The sequence below is a fragment of the Polypterus senegalus genome, chromosome 18, assembly GCF_016835505.1.
Source record: "Polypterus senegalus isolate Bchr_013 chromosome 18, ASM1683550v1, whole genome shotgun sequence".
In the NCBI taxonomy this organism is placed as follows: domain Eukaryota; kingdom Metazoa; phylum Chordata; class Cladistia; order Polypteriformes; family Polypteridae; genus Polypterus; species Polypterus senegalus.
In genome coordinates, this window is record NC_053171.1 from 20439345 (window position 1) to 20462464 (window position 23120).

Genomic DNA, 23120 nt, shown 5'->3' on the forward strand with positions numbered 1-23120 from the left:
ACACAAAGATAGTTAATGAAGCGCATTCGCGAGAATATTCAACTTGTTTTATTAAATTAAGATTACGCTGGACAGCAAGAAACTTCACGCTGTTGTTTACCTACGTCACGACAGCTTCCGGTATGTATCCAATCATCACACAACTCCATTGGTTTCGCCCGCCTTATGTGCAGATGGCCAATGAGAAAACGGGACGCGTTTTAGATGCGTCGCGGTGATCCCGCAAATGGGCATCCCTTATAGTATGAAATGGAGGTGCAAGAGACCGAAGAGGTGGTTGTGAATTGCGAGAATGACAGTGGCGTTGTGTTCAGGGACTCCCTGTGTGCAATCCTTACATCTCTCACAAATTTTCAGTCGAAGGTTGGTGGATATACCCGTAGTCCCTCAAACTCCGCTGCGTAAGCGAGTTACTTTTAGTCCTGAGTGAGATTTGCTTAGAGTGGTGTATCAATATCGTCTCTCGGCATTTGTTATAGTAATGTAAAACTGTTGTGGACTTCTGTACCTAACATTTATATTTTATTATTATTATAATGGATGGATGGATTATTTTTAGTTTACAAATGTACAGTGGTTTATTTATAACTTGTTAATGGGCATATGTTTTCTTTTTAAATCAATATAGACTTTGTTGGGAAAGTGCATCTTGATCCTTTAAGTCTTGAAATGGTCGATCAAATAAGGCAAAGTGGTGTGTTAACAGTCCGAACAAAAAAAAAAAAGCATTCTAGGGCGCCCCTTTTTTTCGAAAATTGTTCTTGCGCATTTTCTGACTTTACGCTGATTACTTGAGACATCGCAAACAATCCCTTTATGTTTGTATCCTTATTAGTTTGCTGTGATCTTTATCAAATACGTTCCATACAAAATATATTTTATTGCAATTTCTGAAATCGTAATCGGATTTGATTGTAATTCATCAGGCTGTCTTCGCATTTTATCGAAACAAGCCATCAAACATGATGAGAATCGCGATGTGTGTTAAAAAAAAAGGGTTGGGTATTAGTGAGTGATTTTAAAAGGAACTTTTGATACATAAAAATGAATGAATTTTTAAAAGCTGCCAAATTACTTTTAATTTATTCGTCAATTGGCTTTTAATGTTTTACCACTCAAGCTTTTTTTTCCCAAATGTATGTGTATATTTTTACTTTCTCGAAATGGTAGATGGATTTTTGCTATTTTCTAAACTTAATTGAAAAGTGATTCAGCAGTTAGTGCTTCTGCCGCCTCACTGCTCTAGAAAGTGGGTATGCTGTGTATTCGTGGGGTTTCCTCTGTGTACCCCAGGTTTACTCCCAAGTCCTCCCTGGGTTAACTGTCAACACTAAACTGGCCGTGTGTGTGCACCATGTGATGGACCGGTGCCTGCCTTGTGCCCAAAGTGGCCTAAGCACTGGCTCTCCTCAGTGCTAAACTGATTGTTGAGGAACCTGGAATGGATTAGTAGTGATTAGTCCCCAGCTTTTTTTTTTTTCTTCATTTGTATGTAAATGTTTCGTTTTTTTCATAACATAGACATTTTGAAGAATGTAATTAATTTTCAGAAGGGTTGCCAGTCATGCCTTTTCACCATATCTGTTAATTAGCAGCTGTTTAAGGAATAAATAAATAAGCTAGAATGAAACAAAAAAGTATGAAGACTGTGTGCTTAGGTGTATGATGGCAGGTAGCACCTCACAGAATTTCAAGAATTAAAACTAAAAATATTAGTAATTTTATGAGATTGTGGACATCTAATTAAATAAAAGATCTCTGTGGCAAAATAATTTTTTTATGGGACGGTATCCTGCCGCCACTGTGGTTCTACAGGAATTAGAAAAGTGACTTGTGAGATAAAACTCTTGTAATGGAATAAGAGTGTTAACAACATACAGTGTCACGTACAGCCACTCAGCCGCTATGCCTCCAAGTGATTCTATGATACTAGCTGTGTAAGCCCATGCTGTAAAAAGCCCGGGGTCCTAGAAACTATTAAAATCATCAGAAAATAAACTGAGATGTAGAGATGTCCGGTAATTGAAAGGAACTACTCTGTGCATCTCTCTCCTAGGAGGAATCGTTTTGCTGATGTGCTTGCATAGTTTGTGCAGTAGCGACTTTGCCTTTCCACTGAGGTTTCGTTTTGCCGATGTGCTCGCCTTACTTGTGCATTAGCTCCGGGAGGAAAAGTAAAAGGGATACCGTTTTGCTGATGTTAGAGGCTAAGCGGCTTTATTTCTTTGTAGGTTTCGTTTTACTGACGTGCTCACCTCACTTGTGGGAAAACTGAGCGAGTTTCTGTTTCCTCGGAGGTGGAGCCCTTACCCTGACTCCACCGCTCACTTCCGGGACGGGCAGACGCACGCATGTAGACATTTATATATAAGATGGTAAACCCTGAACTAAAACAGTGAATGTTGTAATAATAAATAACATAACAGCAATTGTAATTAAAGAAAACCCAAGTGTAACATGTACCATCCATTCAAATAACAAATTCTAATCAAATGAAGTCCACACAAACTGTACATTTTCAGAGGAACTTAAGAAAAGATAAACACTGGCATAATATTCATGGAATGGTTGTAATTGGGCCCTAAAACCTCTTAACATAGATTATAAGGTTCCATTGCTTTTCCTGCCTAGATTTCAGGACAGCCAGAAGTAGCAGCTAATGATTAGTAAAATTTTAGTTTTTTTTTGTGTATGTGTGTGTATTTGGTACATTTTTTTTTTATTATAAAATTTACTATTTTAAATTTTTCACTTCCAATCAGAATTTGCAGTATTGTCTTCAGTATCTTGGTACATCAATTGTTGCAGATTCTTTTGTCATGTTTGTTGTGTATAAAGAAATAGAATTTATGCATTAAAAAACACTTAGCCAATCTACCACCAAACTTAGGTGATCGGTGTACTATTAAGGTTTTGCATTCGCTAGTGGTTAATCTTTTACACAAGTTTTAAAATGTTTATTATCTTAACCTCCTTATATAGATAGATACTTTATTAATCCCAAGGGGAAATTCCCATACTCCAGCAGCAGCATACTGATAAAAAACATTAAAGAGCATGTATAACAGACAATAACTTTGTATAATATTAACGCCCCAAAGGAAAGGGTGGAATTGAAGAGTTTTATAGTGTGTAGGAGGAAGGATCTCCTCAGTCTGTCAGTGGAGCAGGACGGTGACAGCAGTCTGTCTCTGAAGCTGCTCCTCTGTCTGGAGATGATCCTGTTCAGTGGATGCAGTGGATTCTTCATGATTGACAGGAGTTTGCTCAGCGCCCGTCGCTCTGCCACAGATGTTAAACGGTCCAACTTTACAACTACAATAGAGCCTGCCTTCTTAACAAGTAGGGCTGTGCGATATGACCAAAATCTTATATCCCGATATTTCATTTCATATCCCGATATCACGATATAGTACATTTTCTTTGTATTCAGTGAATAGTTTATATAATCACAACTCCTTTTTTTTTTCATTTAAATTAAAAAAATCAAAAATGAGAAGTACTGAACTTGTAATTATTTCTGTTCTTTTATTTAGAACATTTGAGCAAATGTTTGACTTAGAATGTAAACATAAAATGTTAATGTATCAAATATGAAACACTTTTCAAAAACAAATTACTAAAGGCCCAATATAAAATACTGCTATATAAAATGCCTGACATAAACAAAATGTGAACTGTAGCAGCAATAACTCTCACAACATATATTAAATATAAAAGGATCAAAGCACTAACAACTAAACTATATAAGGCCAATAAACCCTTTAAACAAAATAAATACAAGTCTAACATTAACTGTCAAAACCAAATGTAAACATTGTACTTCAAACTGTAGCAGCAATAAGGCTTACGACAAAAATATATTAAATATATAATATTAAATATAATATTTTTTAGGCTACATTCTAGTAAAATGTTAATTTGCACATCGTAGTGTGGCAAATCTCCGTTAATGAGTTACAGCTGATCGCCCGTGCGTGGGACTGGACGGTGCTAACGTGTTGATGCCGTCCAGCCCCAAGCACGGGGCGATCCGCGGTAACTCATTAACGGAGATTTGCCGTGTTAATGCAGTTGTGGCGTAAACGTAATTTTAACAAGATTAACGCTGACAGCAAACGCTGCAGGAAAATTATGCCTTAAGCAAATTGTTTTGGTAGCAATTAATCTTCCAAGCTTTTAACATGCTCGCTTAAATAGTACCTTTACAACTGTAATATCCTACGTGGCCTGCCTCTCAGTTGTAAACTCTCTGCATGCTCGCTCACGTGCTTTTTGCGGAGGTGGTAGAAGAGGTTTGTCGTGTTGGTGTCTGTGGTAGCGATCGGTTTGCAGCATAATTTGCACAGTACCGTTTTCTGGTCCGTGTCAGACTCTTCAAATCCAAACCATCTCCATACTACAGAGGTAGCCCCTCGTTTAGGAACAAGGTCCTTCTGTGTGGAGCTACCTGGTGTTGCCTCGTCTTCATCAGCCATGCTAGTGTGTCTGCATCCACGTGGTGGCCATCAAAACAATGAAAAAAATATTGCCGTAAACAGTTTATTTTGCGACACCACGAAACAAACGATAGCGTAATGTGCAGCGATAGACGTTTTCATATTGTCATCCGATATATATCGTTATATCGAACAGCCCTAATAGAGCCTGCCTTCCTCACCAGTTTGTCCTGGCATGAAGCGTCCTTCTTCTTTAGGCTGGCTCCCCAACACACCACCGCATAGAAGAGGGCACTCGCCACAACTGTCTGGTAGAACATCTGCAGCATCTTATTGCAGATGTTGAAGGATGCCAGCCTTCTCAGAAAGTATAGTCTGCTCTGACCTTTCTTACACAGAGCATCAGTATTGGCAGTCCAGTCTAATTTATCACCCAGCTGCACTCCCAGCTTTTTATAGGTCTGTACCCTCTGCACAGTCACCTTTGATGATCACGGGGTCCATAAGGGGCCTGGGCCTCCTAAAATCCACCACCAGCTCCTTGGTTTTGCTGGTGTTCAGGTGTAGGTGGTTTGGGTTGCACCATTTAACAAAGTCCTTGATTAGGTTCCTATACTCCTCCTCCTGCCCACTCCTGATGCAGCCCATGATAGCAGTGTTGTCAGCGAACTTTTGCATGTGGCAGGACTCCGAGTTGTATTAGAAGTCTGATGTATATATGGCTGAACAGAACTGGAGAAAGTACAGTCCCCTGCGGCTCTCCTGTGTTGCTGACCACAATGTCAGACCTGCAGTTCCAAGACGCACATACTGAGGTCTGTCTGTAAAATAGTCCAAGATCCATGCCACCAGGTACGAATTTACTTCCATCTCTGTCCGCTTGTCCCAAAGGAGCAGAGGTTGGATGGTGTTGAAGGCGCTAGAGAAGTCCAGAAACATAATTCTTACCGCACCACTGCCTCTGTCCAGGTGGGAGAGAGATCGGTGTAGCATATAGATGATGGCATCCTCCGCTTCCACCTTCTCCTGGTATGCAACCTGCAGAGGGTCGAGGGCGTGGCGGACCTGTGGCCTCAGGTGGGGATGTCTCTCCTATGCTGATATCAGCGGAAGGATGGGTGGAGGGTGCAGTACTCTGAGGTGAGAGTGGGTTAGGGTGGTCAAACCTGTTAAAGAAGTTGTTCATTTGGTTTGCTCTCTCCACATCTCTCTCGATGATGGCACCCGGCTTCACGCTGCAGCCAGTGATGATCTTCATCCCATCCCACACTTCCTTCATGCTGTTATTCTGCAACTTCTGCTCCAGCTTTCTCCTGTACTGCGCCTTCACCGCCCTGAGCTGGACTCGGAGTTTCTTCTGCACGCTTTTGAGCTCATGCTGATCATCGCCTTTAAAGGCCCCTTTCTTCAGGTTCAAAAGGTTATTGATGTCATTTGTAATCCATGGCTGCTTGTTAGCATAGCAGCTTACTGTTCCTACTGGAACTACAATGTCCATGTTGATATAGTCAGTAGTGCAGTCAACAACCTCCTCAATGTTCTCATTATGTGACTCCTGCAGGATATCCCAGTCTGTAGTTCCAAAACAGTCTCTTGGAGCCTGCTCTGCCTCAGGGGACCACTTCCTTAATGAGCATGTGGTTGTAGGTAACTCCCTCACTCTTGGTTAATTTTGTAGTGAGGCTGAAGCAGAACCAGGTTATGATCTGCTTTCCCAAGCGCGGGCAGCGGGGTGGCGCTGTATGCGTCTTTAACGTTTGCATACAGTAGGTCAATAGTCCTATTTCCCCGGGTGTTACAATCCACATACTGGGAGAAGGCAGGTAATGTTTTGTCCAGCATCACATGGTTAAAGTCTCCAGCAATTAGCACAAGCGCCTCGGGGTGCTGCGTTTGTAAATTAGCAACATCGGAATGGATGATGTCACCCGCCATATCCATGTCCACCTGAGGAGGAATGTAAACAGTAACAACAATGACATGTCCAAACTCTCTGGGCAAGTAATAGGGACGCAGACTTAACAGCCAACAGTTCGATGTCCCTGCATCAAGTGGAGATTCTAACATTTACATGTCCAAAGTTGCACCACCTTGTATTCACAGAGAGCAAGTCCTCCTCCTTTCCGCTTCCCACAGGTATTTGCGTCTCTGTCCGCTCTAACTGTGCTAAACCCGGGTAGCTCCACGTTAGCATCTGGGATGGTAGTAGTTAGCCACGTTTCACAAAAACACAACAAACTGCATTGTCTGTAGGTCCTGACATTTTTCACCAGCGCGGCCAGTTCGTCGATCTTATTTGATAGTGAGTTCACATTTCCCAGGATCACAGAAGGCACCGAAGGCTTATAATGCCACTTTCTCGCAAGCTGCTTTGCTTTTAACTTAGCTCTGGCTCTGCTGCCACGATACCGCCTTCTTACCTCATCAGGTAAATAGGGAACCACACCGACACGGGCATTTGTTCTCAGCGCTTGAGGTTGACTACTTGAATAGATGAATCTTTGCGTGTAAAAATCCATATCCATGCGTTAGAGCTCAGTATTACTCGGCCTGCGAAAACCTTTCTGAAAGCGTTAGTTCCGAGTATCACTCCAGCAACTGCACAGATGTGTCTTGCTTAAGAGTTAGTACTGAAAAACATTTGTGCTTTAAAAGTGCTGTCACTCTTTGGAGAAATTTCCGTAAAAGTCAATCATAAAATCAGATCCTGACTTCTAGCGCTTTCAGAAATACGACACTTACATATTTATTTAATTTTTTTTACATTTTTTTGCCGCCCTCCTCCAATCTCACATCAGTTTCTAAGACGCATCGAATTTTATTGCAGTAGTGTAGTTAGCCGTTTCTGTCGCTACTTCAACAACGTTTAATTTCAAACCTGCTTCATATTTTCTTCTGATTGAACGCTCCATCGTGGATAAGGATGTTCTTACAATAAAGTTGCTTGAGGGTGTGAGATACACAAAACAGTGCAAACGTTGCTTCGGAACAGTTTGGGTATTTTCGTGTGGCCATGTAGACACAATAGAGAGAGAGAGAGGTTAGGAGCACACGCTGATACAGCACATTGCTTCACCATCCATCCATCCATCCATCCTCTTCCGCTTATCCGAGGTCGGGTCGCGGGGGTAGCAGCTTACTTCCTCTCCCTGGCCACTTCTTCCAGCTCTTCCGGGAGAATCCCAAGGCGTTCCCAGGCCAGCCGGAAGACATAGTCCCTCCAGCGTGTCCTGGGTCTTCCCCGGGGCCTCCTCCCGGTTGGACATGCCCGGAACACCTCACCAGGGAGGCATCCTGATCAGATGCCCGAGCCACCTCATCTGACTCCTCTCGATGCGATTGCTTCACCCACATAGAAAATAAAGGCCGTGTGCTCTGTGGTTACTCTCTTAGGTATGCGTTGGCATATCGTAATCTCTTGGACCAATAGATTGGGTTTTCCACATTCAATTTATACAACCGACTTTACAAAATACCAGAAATTGTATGCTAAAATCGAGTCCCAGCTTATCCGCGGGAGAACTTAAATGTGAGTATATACGGTACGTCTGAGTGTAGGTTTTCATTAATCATAAAATATTTGCACTTTACCAACAGTGAAGGCTTTGATGAGAATACCCATCCAGCACCCAAAGTGAAGAAAATTTGGGAGATATACCTGGCGATTGTAGTAAAATTTCAGAGCGTTTATATTCCGGACCATGATGTCCGTATCGATGAAAGTCTCATGGCTTATAAGGGCAGACTGTCATGGATACAGTACATCGAGTCAAAAAGAGCAAGATTTGGCATAAAGCTTTATGAGCTGTGTGAATCTAAAACAGGATACATTTGGAGTTTGGTTCTGTACACAGGGAAAGGGATAATGTTTGATCTGAATTATGGCGTTGCTACATGATCGGTGCTAGTGCTGACTTTGATAGTTGCAGTGTTAGATCAAGATTACTGTGTAGCCATGCACAATTTTTATACTTTGCCAGAGCTATTTGACATCATGCTGCAAACAAAGAGTGGTGCATATTGAACCGTACGTCCTAACCATCGTGGCATGCCTGAAGACTTTGGCAGAGCTAAATTACAGCAAGGTGTGCTAGTAGCTTGGCAAAAGGGTGAAGTGCGTGCACTGAAATGGAAGGACAAGAAAGATGTTTGTCTTAGCACTGTACATAATGCAGCTATAGTCTCTGTACAGGCAAAAAGCTACAAGCAAGTTCCAAAGTCTTGTGCTGTGGGCGACTACAATTGCACGATAGGCAGCGTACAGTAAATAATGCGGCTCAAGAACTGACTTTCTACCCCGTTATGCGGAGGTGACAAAAGAAATACTATAAAAAGATATTTCGTCATCTGGGGGAAGCAGTACTTTTGGAATGCATTCGTGTTAAGCAAACAAAAAGCTGGCCAAACTGTCTCTCATGCAAAGGTTACATGCCAGCTTGTAGAACAAATCATTGCCGCACATCCACTGTCCGCACTACCGCTAAAGAGACCTGGTTGACCCAGCACATCGTGGATCAATTCAGAGTGTCTTATTGGTCAACAGTTTATTGATTATATACCTCTGACAGAAACAAAACAGAATGTAATTCGTTCCTGTGCAGTGTGCTGTTCAGAAGCTGATAAATCTGGAAAGAAAATCCGAAAATGAACACGCTATTATTGTCCAGACTGTGATGTTGGATTGTGTCTTTCACCGTGCTTTAAGATTTACCACACAAATGACTCATTTTAAGATTATATTCTGGCATCATTAGTAGTAGTATTATTACTGTTGTTATTATTTTTATTATTGTTCATTTCATGTTGCTTTTATTCACCATTACTATTAGTATTTGTATCATTATTATACTTTTGAGATTTAATAAAAATGTAATTTTTCATGGCATTAAAAATTGCAACACTTTTTAAGTTTTTTTTTTTTATTTCTTTATATTTTTTTTTTTTTTGAGAATAAAATGCAACGCTAAGGAGGTTAATATGACCTGAGTCGCAAAATGTATAGGGTGGTCCAGATCTAATTATGCAATTTTGATTACGCTATGACTTATTAAGTTTATTACACAGAAAATCACCCGAGAAATCCATCGAGAAGTGTGCGCACTGACGACATAAAGAATCATCTTCGCGCCGAACTGGAATCGTCCCCGCATAAATCTAAGTCATCCAGACGATCTGGATCTGCATAATTAGATCTGGACCACCCTGTATGTAGTGGTCCTCATCTTTCTTTTTTTTTTTCCTCCCTCCTTCCCTTTTTTTTTTTTTATTTTTTTAAAAGCTTAATTTGCCAAAAGAGGCATTGAAAGTTGAGGCCGATCCAAGCCAACTTCCCACTCAGCTAGCATCCCAGCCCGTGCCATCAGATGTTCTTGGAGCAGTTGAGGAGCACATCCTCAGTTTACAGGTAATGTAAGTGAGGGAGTGATTGAAATGGAGTCAATTTAAAAAAAAAAAAGTGTTAAAATGTGGATTGAATTTCATGCAATAGTTCTTTTTGTTCTTATTTACAATGGTGATGGACAGGCTGACAGACGAGATTAGACAGTCCCCTTGGACTATGATGTTTGCTGATGACATTGTGATCTGTAGAGAGAGTAGGGAGCAGGTTGAGGAGACCCTGGAGAGGTGGAGATATGCTCTAGAGAGGAAAGGAGTGGAATGAAGGTCAGTAGGACCACCAAGACCGAATACATGTGTGTGAATGAGAGGGAAGTCAGTGGTGAGGATGGAGGGAGTAGAGTTGGTGAAGGTGGATGAGTTTAAATACTTGGGATCAACAGTACAGAGTAATGAGTGTGGAAGAGAGGTGAAGAAGAGAGTGCAGGCAGGGTGGAATGGGTGGAGAGGAGTGTCAGGAGTGATTTGTGACAGGCGGGTATCAGCAACAGTGAAAGGGAAGTGCTACAGGATGGTAGTGAGAGACCAGCTATGTTATATGGGTTGGAGATGGTGACACTGACCAGAAAACAGGAGACAGAGCTGGACAAGAATAGACAGGATTTGAAATGAGGACATTAGAGCATTGGCGCAGGTTGAATGGTTTGGAGATAAAGTCAGAGAGGTGAGATTGCATTGGTTTGGACGTGCAGAGGAGAGATGCTGGGTATATTGGGAGAAGGATTTTAAAATAGACCTGCCAGGCAATAGGAAGGCCTAAGAGAAGGTTTATGGATGTGGTGAGAGAGGACATGCAGGTGGAGGTTGTGACAGAGCAAGATGACGAGGACAGGAAGATATGGAAAAAGATGGTCCACTGTGGCAACCCCTAACAGGAGCAGCCGAAAGAAGAAGTTCTTTTTGTTTACTAGGAATGAATTGATACTAATATTTGGCAATCAGCCATTGGAGACATAGCAAAAGTTTTAAAGTTGATGGCACATCTTGTAAAAAAAAAATCAATAACTTGATGTGTGTGTGTGTGTGTTTTGTTTGTTTTTTTTTTAAGCTTGTAATGACATGGTACGACTTGCAAACAATAATTTCACTGTACTCTATACACTTGACAATAGTAAGATTAAGGATTTGTTAACCCCTCTGCTATCTTAACCAACTACAACTTTGATTTAAAGTTATTTTTGCATGTTTAAAGATTTTAAAAGTTGTCATTACCGCAGTGTTCTGACTAAATAAACACACAGTTGCAATGTAAGAGCCAGCTATTTTTCACTCTTTTATGCTGTGTAGATCTCTTAAACTTCCTCTACTTTGCTTGTTAATGATCTATTAGTTTTGAAGTTGATAGTACAGTTGTGCTTGAAAGTTTGTGAACCCTTTAGAATTTTCTATATTTCTGCATAAATATGACCTGAAACATCATCAGATTTTCACTCAAGTCCTAAAAGTAGATAAAGAGAAACAAGTTAAACAAATGAGACAAAAATATTATACTTGGTCATTTATTTATTGAGGAAAATGATCGAATATTACATATTTGTGAGTGGCAAAAGTATGTGAACCTTTGCTTTCAGTGTCTGGTGTGACCCCCCTCTGCAGCAATAACTGTAACTAAACGTTTCTGGTAACTTCTGATCATTCCTGCACACCAGTTTAGAGGAATTTTAGCCCATTCCTCCATACAGAACATCTTCAACTTTGGGATGTTGGTGGGTTTCCTCACATGAACTGCTCACTTCAGGTCCTTCCACAACATTTCGATTGGATTAAGGTCAGGACTTTGACTTGGCCATTCCAAAACATTAATTTTATTCTTCTTTAACCATTCTTTGGTAGAACGACTTGTGTGCTTAGGGTGGTCGTTGTCTTGCTGCATGACCCACCTTCTCTTGAGATTCAGTTCATGGACAGATGTCCTGACATTTTCCTTTAGAATTCTCTGATATAATTCAGAATTCATTGTTCCATCAATGAAGGCAAGCCGTCCTGGCCCAGATGCAGCAAAACAGGCCCAAACCGTGATACTACCACCACCATGTTTCACAGATGGGATAAGGTTCTTATGCTGGAATGCAGTGTTTTCCTTTCTGCAAACATAACGCTTTTTATTTAAACCAAAAAGTTCTATTTTGGTCTCATCCATCCACAAAACATTCTTCCAATAGCTTTCTGGTTTGTCCACGTGAACTTTAGCAAACTGCAGACGAGCAACAATGTTTTTTTTGGAGAGCAGTGGCTTTCTCCTTGCAACCCTGCCATGCACACCATTGTTGTTCAGTGTTCTCCTGATGGTGGACTCATGAACATGAACATTAGCCAATGTGAGAGAGACCTTCAGTTGTTTAGAAGTTACCCTGCAGTCCTTTGTGACCTCGCCGACCATTACACGCCTTGTTCTTGGAGTGATCTTTGTTGGTCGACCACTCCTGGGAAAATTAACAATGGTCTTGAATTTCTTCCATTTGTACACAATCAGTCTGACTGTAGATTGGTGGAGTCCAAACTCTTTAGAGATGGTTTTGTAACCTTTTCCAGCCTGATGAGCATCAACAAATTTTTTTGTGAGGTCCTCAGAAATCTCCTTTGTTCGTGCCATGATACACTTCCACAAACATGTGTTGTGAAGAGCAGACTTTGATAGATCCTGTTCTTTAAATAACACAGGGTGCCCACTCACACCAGATTGGCATCCCATTGATTGAAAACACCGGACTCGAATTTCACCTTCAAACTAACTGGTAATCCTAGAGGTTCACATACTTTTGCCACTCACAAATATGTAATATTCGATCATTTTCCTCAATAAATGAATGACCAAGTATAATATTTTTGTCTCATTTGATTAACTGGTTTCTCTTTATCTACTTTTAGGACTTGAGTGAAAATCTGATGATGTTTTAGGTCATATTTATGCAGAAATATAGAAAATTCTAAAGGGTTCACAAACTTTCAAGCACAACTGTATGTGTAAATCTGTTTAGAATGATTTAACTAGGAAATGGTCAAGGTGCATCTCCCACTTATTTTTTCAGTTTTTTTTTTCTTTTCTTTTAGAATCTCACAGAAAAGCTTAGAAAACTACAAGATGAGATTCCCCAAGAAATTAAACCCAAAACAGACATTGTTTGTGATGCCAAAATAGAGTTAAACACTGATAATGACCAACAACAACTTCCAAAGCCACAGGAAACTTCAAGTACTGAGCAAGCAGACACCAATGTCCAAATGAATTGCAACATAGTTCAGATCAAGGCTGGAAAATCTGAAGTAATTTTAATTCTGTTCTCAGTCTATGAAATGTATTTAAAAATTAACCCTTCTCAATGCCTTCCTTTTATAAAGTATGTGAGATTTTTTTTTTATTGATTAGTACAGTTTTAATATGTACCTAAAGATTTGCCAAGTTTATGATCTGCAAAGAGTTTTAAGTTTTTAGTTGTTGATGGGTATTCTGTGTTTTTAAATATGTTTCAGCCAAAGTTAATTATTTATGGGGGTTAAATGTTTTTATTGAGCAGATTCAGTTTTGGTGACCTACAAAATGGATATATGCATGAAGTATGTTAGAAATTTGGACAAAAGTAAAAATAAAAAAATGCGTAGTGGAGACCAAACTTTATAAAGTAGAGTGTCCGTTAACATTTTAACATCTCGGTGTAGAGCAGGGGAAAGAATTCCTAATTGGTTCCAAAATGACTTCTGAAGCAGTGCCTCTTTAAACTAATCTGGGTAGGCCTATTTCACTGCCTGATAGTAGGAGCTTGCAGACTTTGTTTTTAGCTTATTTGGAAAGAGGAGAATCAGTTGGTAGGCAAGGCTCAGTAGACCAGACCTTTTCAGATCCATCCTGAGTTAGTAGGAAGCAGAAGTGATTAAAGTTTGAAGCCACAGTTCGAACAGCAATTGAAAGTGAGGCAAATATTTTGGGTGATGCAAAGAACATAAACCATTAAAGGTGAGCTGGAAGGTCGAAGAGCAGCTGCCAAGACACTTGTTGGTTCACTCTGTCTCCGAATTGTAGCACAGCAAATTTTGATGTCTAATTCTGAAATGGCAATCTGAAGTTTGGAACTAAGATGTAATTAATTATGGTATAGTAGAAGCCCTCGTACGGGTCTTGTGGAATCTAATGTACATTTAAAGATTTATTTTTGTTTTTTTTAAATGTCATTTTACTACAGTGACAACTGCTTTTTTTAAACTATTTCAGTGCTAGCAAGTACCTTTCAAAAATTTTAAATCTATGCATTTAAATGTTTTACAGCGCCTTTTTTTTTTTTTTTTTGATTAAGGACCATTAAATGATTACTTATGTTTTTCTTTTGAGATTGAGAGAAGAATACGCGCCTTCATTGAAAGAAAGCAGATTGAGATCAATGAAAACAATATTCGGGAGTTCTGCAATGTTATTGACTGTAATCAAGGTGAGGATGCCAGTGTGCAGGAGCGGTCCTTGGGATTCCACAGTAAAATGAATCGACTGTAATCTTTACAAAAACGAATGAGAAATATATCATTGTAGAAAGATCAAAGGGAAGTTTGTACCACATTTTACATTTATAAAAAAAGAAAAGAAACTACCTCTTGTCATGTGGCACTTGCTTTATTTTTTCGTAACCAAGTTTTTATAATAAATTCCTTGAAATACATTGTAAGCAAAGTTGCCTCAAGTATCTCTGGGTTTTCTGCTTTACATTATATGCTAGACTTCCATGAGGTGATAATTTTCTCATTATCCCCTCTAGGACTAATGAAAACATGATTATAATTTTAAATTGAGCTTCATTCAGAAATAGCTTTCATCAAAAGAGATATTATAATTGCAGAGGTACATTTTTAGCATTTTTTTTTTTTTCTTCAATTTTGATTTGTTTTTATCTACCTGAATTAAATGGGAATCGCAGAACAAAAAAAAAATTATATATTGTACTAACTTGAACGTCATTTTGTACCTCCTTCTTCAGAAAACAGCTGTGCAAGGACTGATGCTGTATTCACTCCTTATCCAGGATATAAAAGCCACATAAAGGGTAAGAGGGTTTGGTTATTACTGTGTTTTTGTTTCTTTTCGTATTATGTTGAGATTGGATTGTTTTCTCCATTGGCTTAAGTTTACCATTGTATGTCTTTATGAGACTAATTTCTTCAAACCATAATCTAATTTACACTTTCCTCTTTTATCATAATATTTTGATAGATAGTGTGGAGCCGACCCGGACACAGACAGGCGGACATGTTAAAATACCACCACACGTTTATTTACAATATTTACAATAAGTTCAATGGTCACACAGACCCAAGTAATTGTCACTAAGACCCAGTTGTTCACAAACCCCAAAACACACAGTCCTGGCCACAAATGCCTTTCTTTGGGCCGCCTCCACTCTCTTCTGCCTTGTCCTCCTTCCACCTGACTCTAGCCTCGAATGAAGGGAGACGGCCCCTTTTATATGGTTCCCAGATGAGCACCAGGTGTTCCCGGCATTACTCCCTTGGCCACGCCCCAGCGTGGCGGAAGTGCCGGCTGTCCTCCCGGCAGCTCTCCGGGCGCGTCCTAATTCTTCCCCCCAGCACTTCCGCCACACCAGGTCCCCAAGGCATTGGGGCGCCTCCTGGCGGTGACCACGGGCCCCTACAGGATGGAGCTTCCATGCCCTGTACCCGGGCCCCCAAAGCAACCAGGAAGGCGACCCCCACGTGATCCAGGGTGGGCGCAGACCCACATCCGGTCCCTCATGGCGTCCCGGCCGGGTCATGGCCCCTGGCATCCCTGACAATAGATAGATACTTCATTAATCCCAAGGGGAAATTCACATACTCCAGCAGCAGCATACTGATTAAAAAAAAAATATATATTAAAATAAAGAGTGATAAAAATGCAGATAAATAGGTACAGTAAGGTAAGGTACAGTGTCAAAAAGGAAATAACTATTAAAGGGCTTCACCTTAAAAGATTTATAGAGGAGCCTCCTTAATTTGACGTATATTTAATTTTTAAAAATAATTAAGTTACAATACAGTTTTTTTTTTTTTTTTTCTTTTCTCCTCCTCTTCCTCAGTTTCAAGAGTGGTTAACAGTTACGGTCCACAGACCAGAACTAACGGGAGTGAAGAACGTGGCGAGAAGTCAAGTTTAGTTGGGGCAGACTGTGGCAATCCTGCTGTTGAGGAACGACTTCAGAACCTGGAGACCCACTCAAAGTTGCGTTCAGGTATCCTTGTTGACCTGTATGTAGAATTTACGATTTATGTACCTGTGGTTTCCATCTACGCTTGCTCATCATTTGACTTCTGTTTACCCGTTGCTTAAAATGTCTCTCGCCATGGTTTCCATAAGTTTTTTCAGTAGTATTTTTTCTAAACAGTCATGGCCTTAAACCGCACCTTAAGCAAATATTCATCTAATTATATGGATAATGTATGGTGGGGTCTCATTCAAGAATCACAGGGCATGTTAGTGGTTGTGAATAAGTCGGCAGGGCAGTCTTCACGCTGGGCAGTTGCCCAGGGCCCACACGCTAATCTATGTATGTTGATTAATCTTTTACTGTACAGCATGTTTTTTTAATGTTTAAACACTTGATTTTGTAAGAAGTACCAATACAGTAAATATATGTTTAATTTTATCGACCATTTACATTTTTATTCCTTTGAGTGCTTGTGTAGTTAGGGGCCCCAGTGCACTGCTTTGCCTATAATGCCCTGTAAGTTGGCAAACATTTGGCATAGTATACTGCTATTCTTTGAATGACAAACTAATAATTTGGTCCTGGTTGTTGTGTTTTATCTTTATTTTGATAATCGAGATGCTATAAACAATTAGTTGTATTAAGACTTTCATAAGCAGCATCAACAGCAGACTTTTGCAAAGGAAACAAATGTATTACAACGCAAAACCTCGTACTGCCTGATTTATAACCCCCTTGCATTTACAATGAAGACAGTCATTGATTACATTTCAGGTTGGTAATGTCCTGAAACTCAATTGCAAAATGAAGCTGCCTTTTTATAATTTGAATTCTGCTATTGTAAAATAGTGTTTATAATAAGAAAATTGATTTAAGCCTTTAATGTGGTAAACTGCTGTCGAGTCTCCGTGTGAAGTTCAGCAGATCCTTATTTTTTTTTTTCAACCTACCCATCTCAATGTAAAGAAAAAAAAATTACCTTATTCACATTGTTTTACATAACAAAAAAAAAAAATAAATAAGCAGTGAAATCAACAGAATAATTAAGATTGTAAATTATAAGAAATTACATACATAATTTCAGGAGCCACACATCTCTACCATGATGGTATTTGTTAAATTTATTTGCACTGTGGTCGATCCTGATTTTTACTTCATTGATTTCAGATCAAACATCTGCCTTACTTGCATTCGGAGATTAGATTTTCTACTAATGGGCTGGTCAAAAGGGCGGAGTGGTGGCTCTGAGGCTAAGGATCTGCACTGGCATCCCAAAGGTTGCCGGTTCGAATCCCTGTCACTGCCAAAAGAGGTGCTACTCTGCTGGGCCCTTGAGCAAGGCCCTTAACCTTCAATTGCTCCAGGAGCGCTGTACAATGGCTGACCCTGCGCTCTGACCCCAAGGGGTATGCGAAAAGATGAATTTCACTGTGTGTTGTCCTGTATAACTATGTATGTGACAAATAAATAAAAAATTATTATTATTATTTATTGCTTAGGTGGACCAGTTCCTCTTGACATATATCAGAGGCTGAAAAGACTAGAAGACAGAGTTTTAGAGCTTGAAGGTCTCTCTCCTGAGTATTTCCTGGCAACGGTACGTCATGATAAAATGTATCATTTAATATCTTGAATACTTCTGTCCTATGAATGTTAATATTTAGATTTTTAGTTAATTATCTGTGTAGGTAAAAACTGAAAAGCTAAGATATTTGAAATTTTAATTTGATATGACTGTATAGGGTGGGGGCGGCACGGTGGCGCAGTGGGTAGCACTGCTGCCTCGCAGTTAGGAGACCCGGTTTGCTTCCTGGGTCCTCCCCGTGTCTGCGTGGGTTTTCTCCCACAGTCCAAAGACATGCAGGTTCGGTGGATTGGCGATTCTAAATTGTCCCTAGTGTGTGCTTGGTGTGTGGGTGTGTGTGTCCTGCGATGGGTTGGCGCCCTGCCCGGGATTGGCTCCAGCAGACCCCCGTGACCCTGTGTTCAGATTCAACGAGTTGGAAAATGGATGGATGGAGGGTGGCCAAACCTAATGTAATTCCTTAATGGGGTCATTTTAGAATTTGGAATGTACATGTCTGTGGTATTATTAGAGAAATCCTTTCCAAACAGGGCTGTATCGCTTCTTTCATCTTGGGCAAAAAGCCTAAAAATGTTTTTCAGAGTTTTAAGAAAATTGACCGTGACATTTTGCTACTGACAGCTACAGCAAAGGTGTTTTGTTTTTCGGGATCCTTGTAATAAATTATTGGATTTTAATTTTTCATGTCTAGAAATTTGTTTGTCTGTCTTGTGGGTTACTCAGGTTTTGTAGTCCACTTCTTCTGGTTTTTGTACACAGTCCGTGTGTTCGAGTCTTGAACTAATGAAAAAAACTCTATACCGTGTATTATGATTATAGTAATAAAAATTGTAATGTTTCTCTTGAATGTGTGATAAATCGTGAAATGGTCCTAACTGTAAACTAGCAATGCTATGTCATGATGGAATGTATCATTTAATATCTTGAATACTTCTGTCCTATGAATGTTAATACTTTGATTTTGAGTTAATTAGCGGTTTGTAAGCAGGGTTTTTACCTACATAGATAATATATTTGAAATTTTAATTTGATATGACTGTATAGGGTGTCAGTCAGTCATTCTCCAACCTGCTATATCCAAATACAGGGTCACGGGGGTCTGCTGGAGCCAATCCCAGCCAACACAGGGCGCAAGGCAAGAATAAACCCCGGGTAGGGCACCAACCCACCGCAGGGCGCACACACACACTAGGGACAATTTAGAATCGCCAATGTACCTAACCTGCATGTCCCTGGACTGTGGGAGGAAACCCACGCAGACATGGGTTGCCAAACCAAATTTAATTCCTTAATGGGATCATTTTAGAATTTGTAATGTACATGTCTGTGGTATTATTGAATTAGTCTCAACCACGTACCAGACAGTGATGTCATCTTAGTTAACATAGCGTCACTAACTAGGTAATGGATGAAGAGACAGTTAATTGCTTGCATTCAGACTGAGGAGATAACTGTCTCGTTGGACACCTTCTAGTGTGGAGAGAGCCTGCAAACGCCATAGATGGGTTATTCCTGCTTAGATTACTACTGTGAATAGTAGCCCACCTGCACAATCTTCCCCCCCTTGGAATTTTTAAAAACTGGATATTCTTTACAGTTTAATATATAATTTCAAGCCTTTTGCAATGATTTTACATTCATCAAAACTTTTGTTTTTAACATTTATTCCTGCTTCTCATCAAGGGAAATACTTATCACACCTGTACACTAAACACAATATAAAGCCAAAAACCAATTGGTCAAAGCTAATTACTACAAATAAAAATACAGATTGTGAACAAATTTTATTTTTCTAAAAAGACATTCTTTTCAATGAGAAATGTAAAAATTAAGACTGTAATGTTTTGCTTGCCATTTGGTGTAGTATTGTAAAGGGCTAGTAGTAATAAATGTAACGCAGACTGTGACGAGTTACCAACATAATTGTCTCATTAACTGCCATAAACGATAGTCACATTTAGAGTGCACTTATTTTCAGCTTAGGTGAAGTGTTTGACTGTACTCTTCATCAAAACCTAAACACATTGAAGTAGATGGGTATCTGTATTGTGTGGGTTCCTCACTCCGCTTTAACACCTTGTAGGTTCTTGTCAAATAAATACTGTTTTGGAGTATATAATGGTACCTAAAAACGCATTACAATAGCAGACTTTTTGACAATTGTCTGAGAGATGGGAATTGATTTATAAATAGTCTGATTTCTATGCACAAATATCTCCTCTCCCGTCATATTTGCAAGAAAAGGGAGATGACAAAGGTGGACAGTTAGTGATGGAAGTGCTCAAAGCTGGGTTTGTGAGTTTATTGCAGAGTGTTAGATTTTCGCTTTCTGTCGGGGAGGAAAAAATCTGTAATATTATAAAATTGAAGAAAGATTAGAATAAGTAAATGGAATTGAATTAAGAAAGATGGATTAGCTCCAGTAGACCCCCATGACCCCCAAAGTCTCTTAAAAAGATCACTATTAGACATATAAAAATATCATGATGTGAAGAAAGTCTGCCCCTGAAAATCGCTGGTACGTCTCATAATGTGATGTGGCCTTAAGGAAGCTGTACTCAATAATCATGGTGCCATAGGGATGTGTTGCATGCTAATCGGGACATGCAAGTAACATCTTCACCATAACTGGGACAGTAATGACCTTATGAACCCACATATAGTTATTTAATATGAAACTGTTACACTGTTAGCATTTTGTTTAAAAGTACATGACAACTCACCCCGTGACCCTGCAGTTAGGATATAGCGGGTTGGATAATGATAGATAGATAGATAGATACTTTATTAATCCCAAGGGGAAATTCACATAATCCAGCAGCAGTATACTGATACAAAGAAACAATATTAAATTAAATAGTAATAAAAATGAAAAAAATAAAATTAATGTTAGCATTTACTCCCCCGGGTGGAATTGAAGAGTCGCATAGTGTGGGGGAGGAACGATCTTCTCAGTCTTTCAGCAGAGCAGGACGGTGACAAAAGTCTGTCACTGAAGCTACTCCTCTGTCTGGAGATGACACTGTTCAGTGGATGCAGTGGATTCTTCATGATTGACAGGAGTTTGCTCAGCGCCCGTCGCTCTGCCACAGATGTTAAACGGTCCAACTTTACTCCTACAATAGAGCCTGCCTTCTTAACAAGTATGTCCAGGCGTGAGGCGTCTTTCATCTTTATGCTGCCTCCCCAGCACACCACCGCGTAGAAGAGGGCACTCGCCACAACCGTCTGGCAGAAGATCTGCAGCATCTTATTACAGATGTTGAAGGACGCTAACGTATAAAGTATAGTCGGCTCTGACCTTTCTTACATAGAGCATCAGTATTGGCAGTCCAGTCCAATTTGTCATCCAGCTACACTCCCAGATATTTATAGGTAATGGATGGATTGGATAGCTTTTTGGATTCATCCATTTTGGTTATAAAAATAATGTTCGTTTTATTAGTGAGGATTCTTAAAATCCCTGCAGCTTAGTCATATTACTTGTAACTTTTGCTTTTTACTTAATCATTTAATAATGCTTTCCATCTTGTTTCATTCCCATCTCTAGAGCCTGCTGCCTAAAAGACAAAAAATACCGCCTCCCCAGGTAAGTGTACACATTTCTCCTTCTCTAAAGATACCCTCATCTTGCTTTTTGAACTTTATTTAAAAACGTCGTTTTGTTTCAGACATACAGCCTCACGGAATTAGATGGAAAGATAAATGCTTTAAAAGCATCACTGATGAAGAAGATGAGCGAGTCTTTGTCAATGGAGACTGGTATGGTGTCCTAAAGAAACTCTTTCCAGACAAGGCCATATCACTGTTTGGTTTTTTTTTGTGTGTGTGACTCCTTCATGTCGGACAAAAACCCTGAAAATGTTTTTCAGAGTTGTAAGAAAATTGGCCATGACATTTTGCTACTGACAGCCACAGCAGAAGGGTTTTGTTTTTGGGATCCTTGTGATAAATTTTTGGATTTTGATTTTTCATGTCTTGAAATTTTTTTTTGTCTGTCTTGTGGTTACCCTGGTTTTGTAGTCCACTTCTTCTGGTTTTTGTACACAGTGAGTGTGTTTGAGTCTTGAATTAATGAATAAAACCTCTATACTGTGTTATTATGATTATAGTAATAAAATTGTAATGCATCTCTTGAATGTGTGATGAATCGTAAAATGGTCCTAAGTGTAAACTATATGTGTGCTGTTGGAACACTCGGAGAATCCTTTGAATGTCTTTATTTATTTTAGCTGAAAAATGCCTTAAGGAAGTTAATGAAACTGAGAAGTGTATTAAAGATGGAAAGCTGGAAGAAATGGTTTACTCCGAGGGTAGTGGAAGGCTGAAACTGGGCATCCATGATAATGCAGATCAGCCAACCATTTACAAAGAAATAACTGGATGTGATGCAGGAATTCCCTAGATATGGACCAAATGATACCTTTTAATGTTTAGTGGTATAGGTAGGTCCATATTTTAATAACCTGAATATTTGTGGCAACCCTTGGCTACACGTTTGGCACAGTTTTACAATGCAGACAGTTTCTTAAATAGCAATTTTAATTTGTACCTCAGATTTGTCTGTTGTCTGTTCCAGATTCAGATGAAGCGGTTTAGTTTTCTACATTTCCAGGCACCTTCCTTTATGGCTGATTACTCCTTTTTGGTCAAAGTCATTTGAAAGGTTAAAATGGCACAGGTGGGAATGACAATGTGCTCTTCGGAGCAGACCCAAACACAATTGTCATTCTCAGCTGTGGCCCTGCCACTTATTTCTGCCTACAGCAAGTCAATCAGTGTCAGAATGAAGGTACTGAATACATTATAACCTTTTTGTAATCTAAATTGTTAAACAAAATGAATTTTGAACAAATGTTTCCAAGAAAACAGCCCACGCACTGGCTGGTGCCTTTGAATATGGATAAAAAATAATGAAGAAATTTATAAGCACATTTTTCATTGTAAGACATTAATCGATCCATAATTGGTTTGTTACAGAAACCCACAGTTTTAGAAGAGGCTTTGGCAAACCTGTAAAGTTGGAAATTTGTTTTTAATCATGTCATAGTGAACAGCATTGCAAACCTTTTACGTACTAGTAAAAGCAAAGCCAGGCATTCACAAAATTAGACAGGGATCATATTTTACCATTTCAACTAGTTAAGGGTGAAATGTCAGTTTAGTGATTTACTAAATTCATGGAAGCACTTCTAGTGATGATGATGCTGGTTCTCTTACTTCATTTATGCCAAAAGTATTTTTCCAAGAGTAGCCCCAGGGTGACAACCTTAGTATATTCCTGTTTTTTTTTTTTTAAACAATTGTTTTTGTTATGTTAAAAAAAAAAAGTTTTCTATCATGCCCGCAATATTCAGCCTTGACCACACCCCTCCCCACAGCTCGCCCAATCGTTACTCCTGCTGCGCACGTCCTCTCCCTGTCCCATCCCGTGGCTCTCTCAGTGCTGCTAACTCACCCTTCAGCGCAGTCGGTTATAATGGAAATGCAGAAAAGCAAATTATTTATTCAAGG

The 23120-nt window shown here is 39.6% G+C and overlaps 1 protein-coding gene across 1 annotated transcript; it reads left to right on the top strand.

Moving 5' to 3' along the window:
- The first annotated feature begins 200 nt into the window (after positions 1-200).
- LOC120518630 (MAP3K12 binding inhibitory protein 1) lies at positions 201-22936 on the top strand. Its single transcript, XM_039741510.1, has 9 exons — positions 201-363; positions 9718-9843; positions 12888-13100; positions 14161-14257; positions 14798-14863; positions 15893-16045; positions 17521-17618; positions 21157-21195; positions 21278-22936. The coding sequence occupies exons 1-9, from the start codon at positions 250-252 to the stop codon at positions 21380-21382; spliced, it is 1011 nt and encodes a 336-aa protein (XP_039597444.1). The 5' UTR covers positions 201-249; the 3' UTR covers positions 21383-22936.
- The last annotated feature ends 184 nt before the right edge of the window (positions 22937-23120 follow it).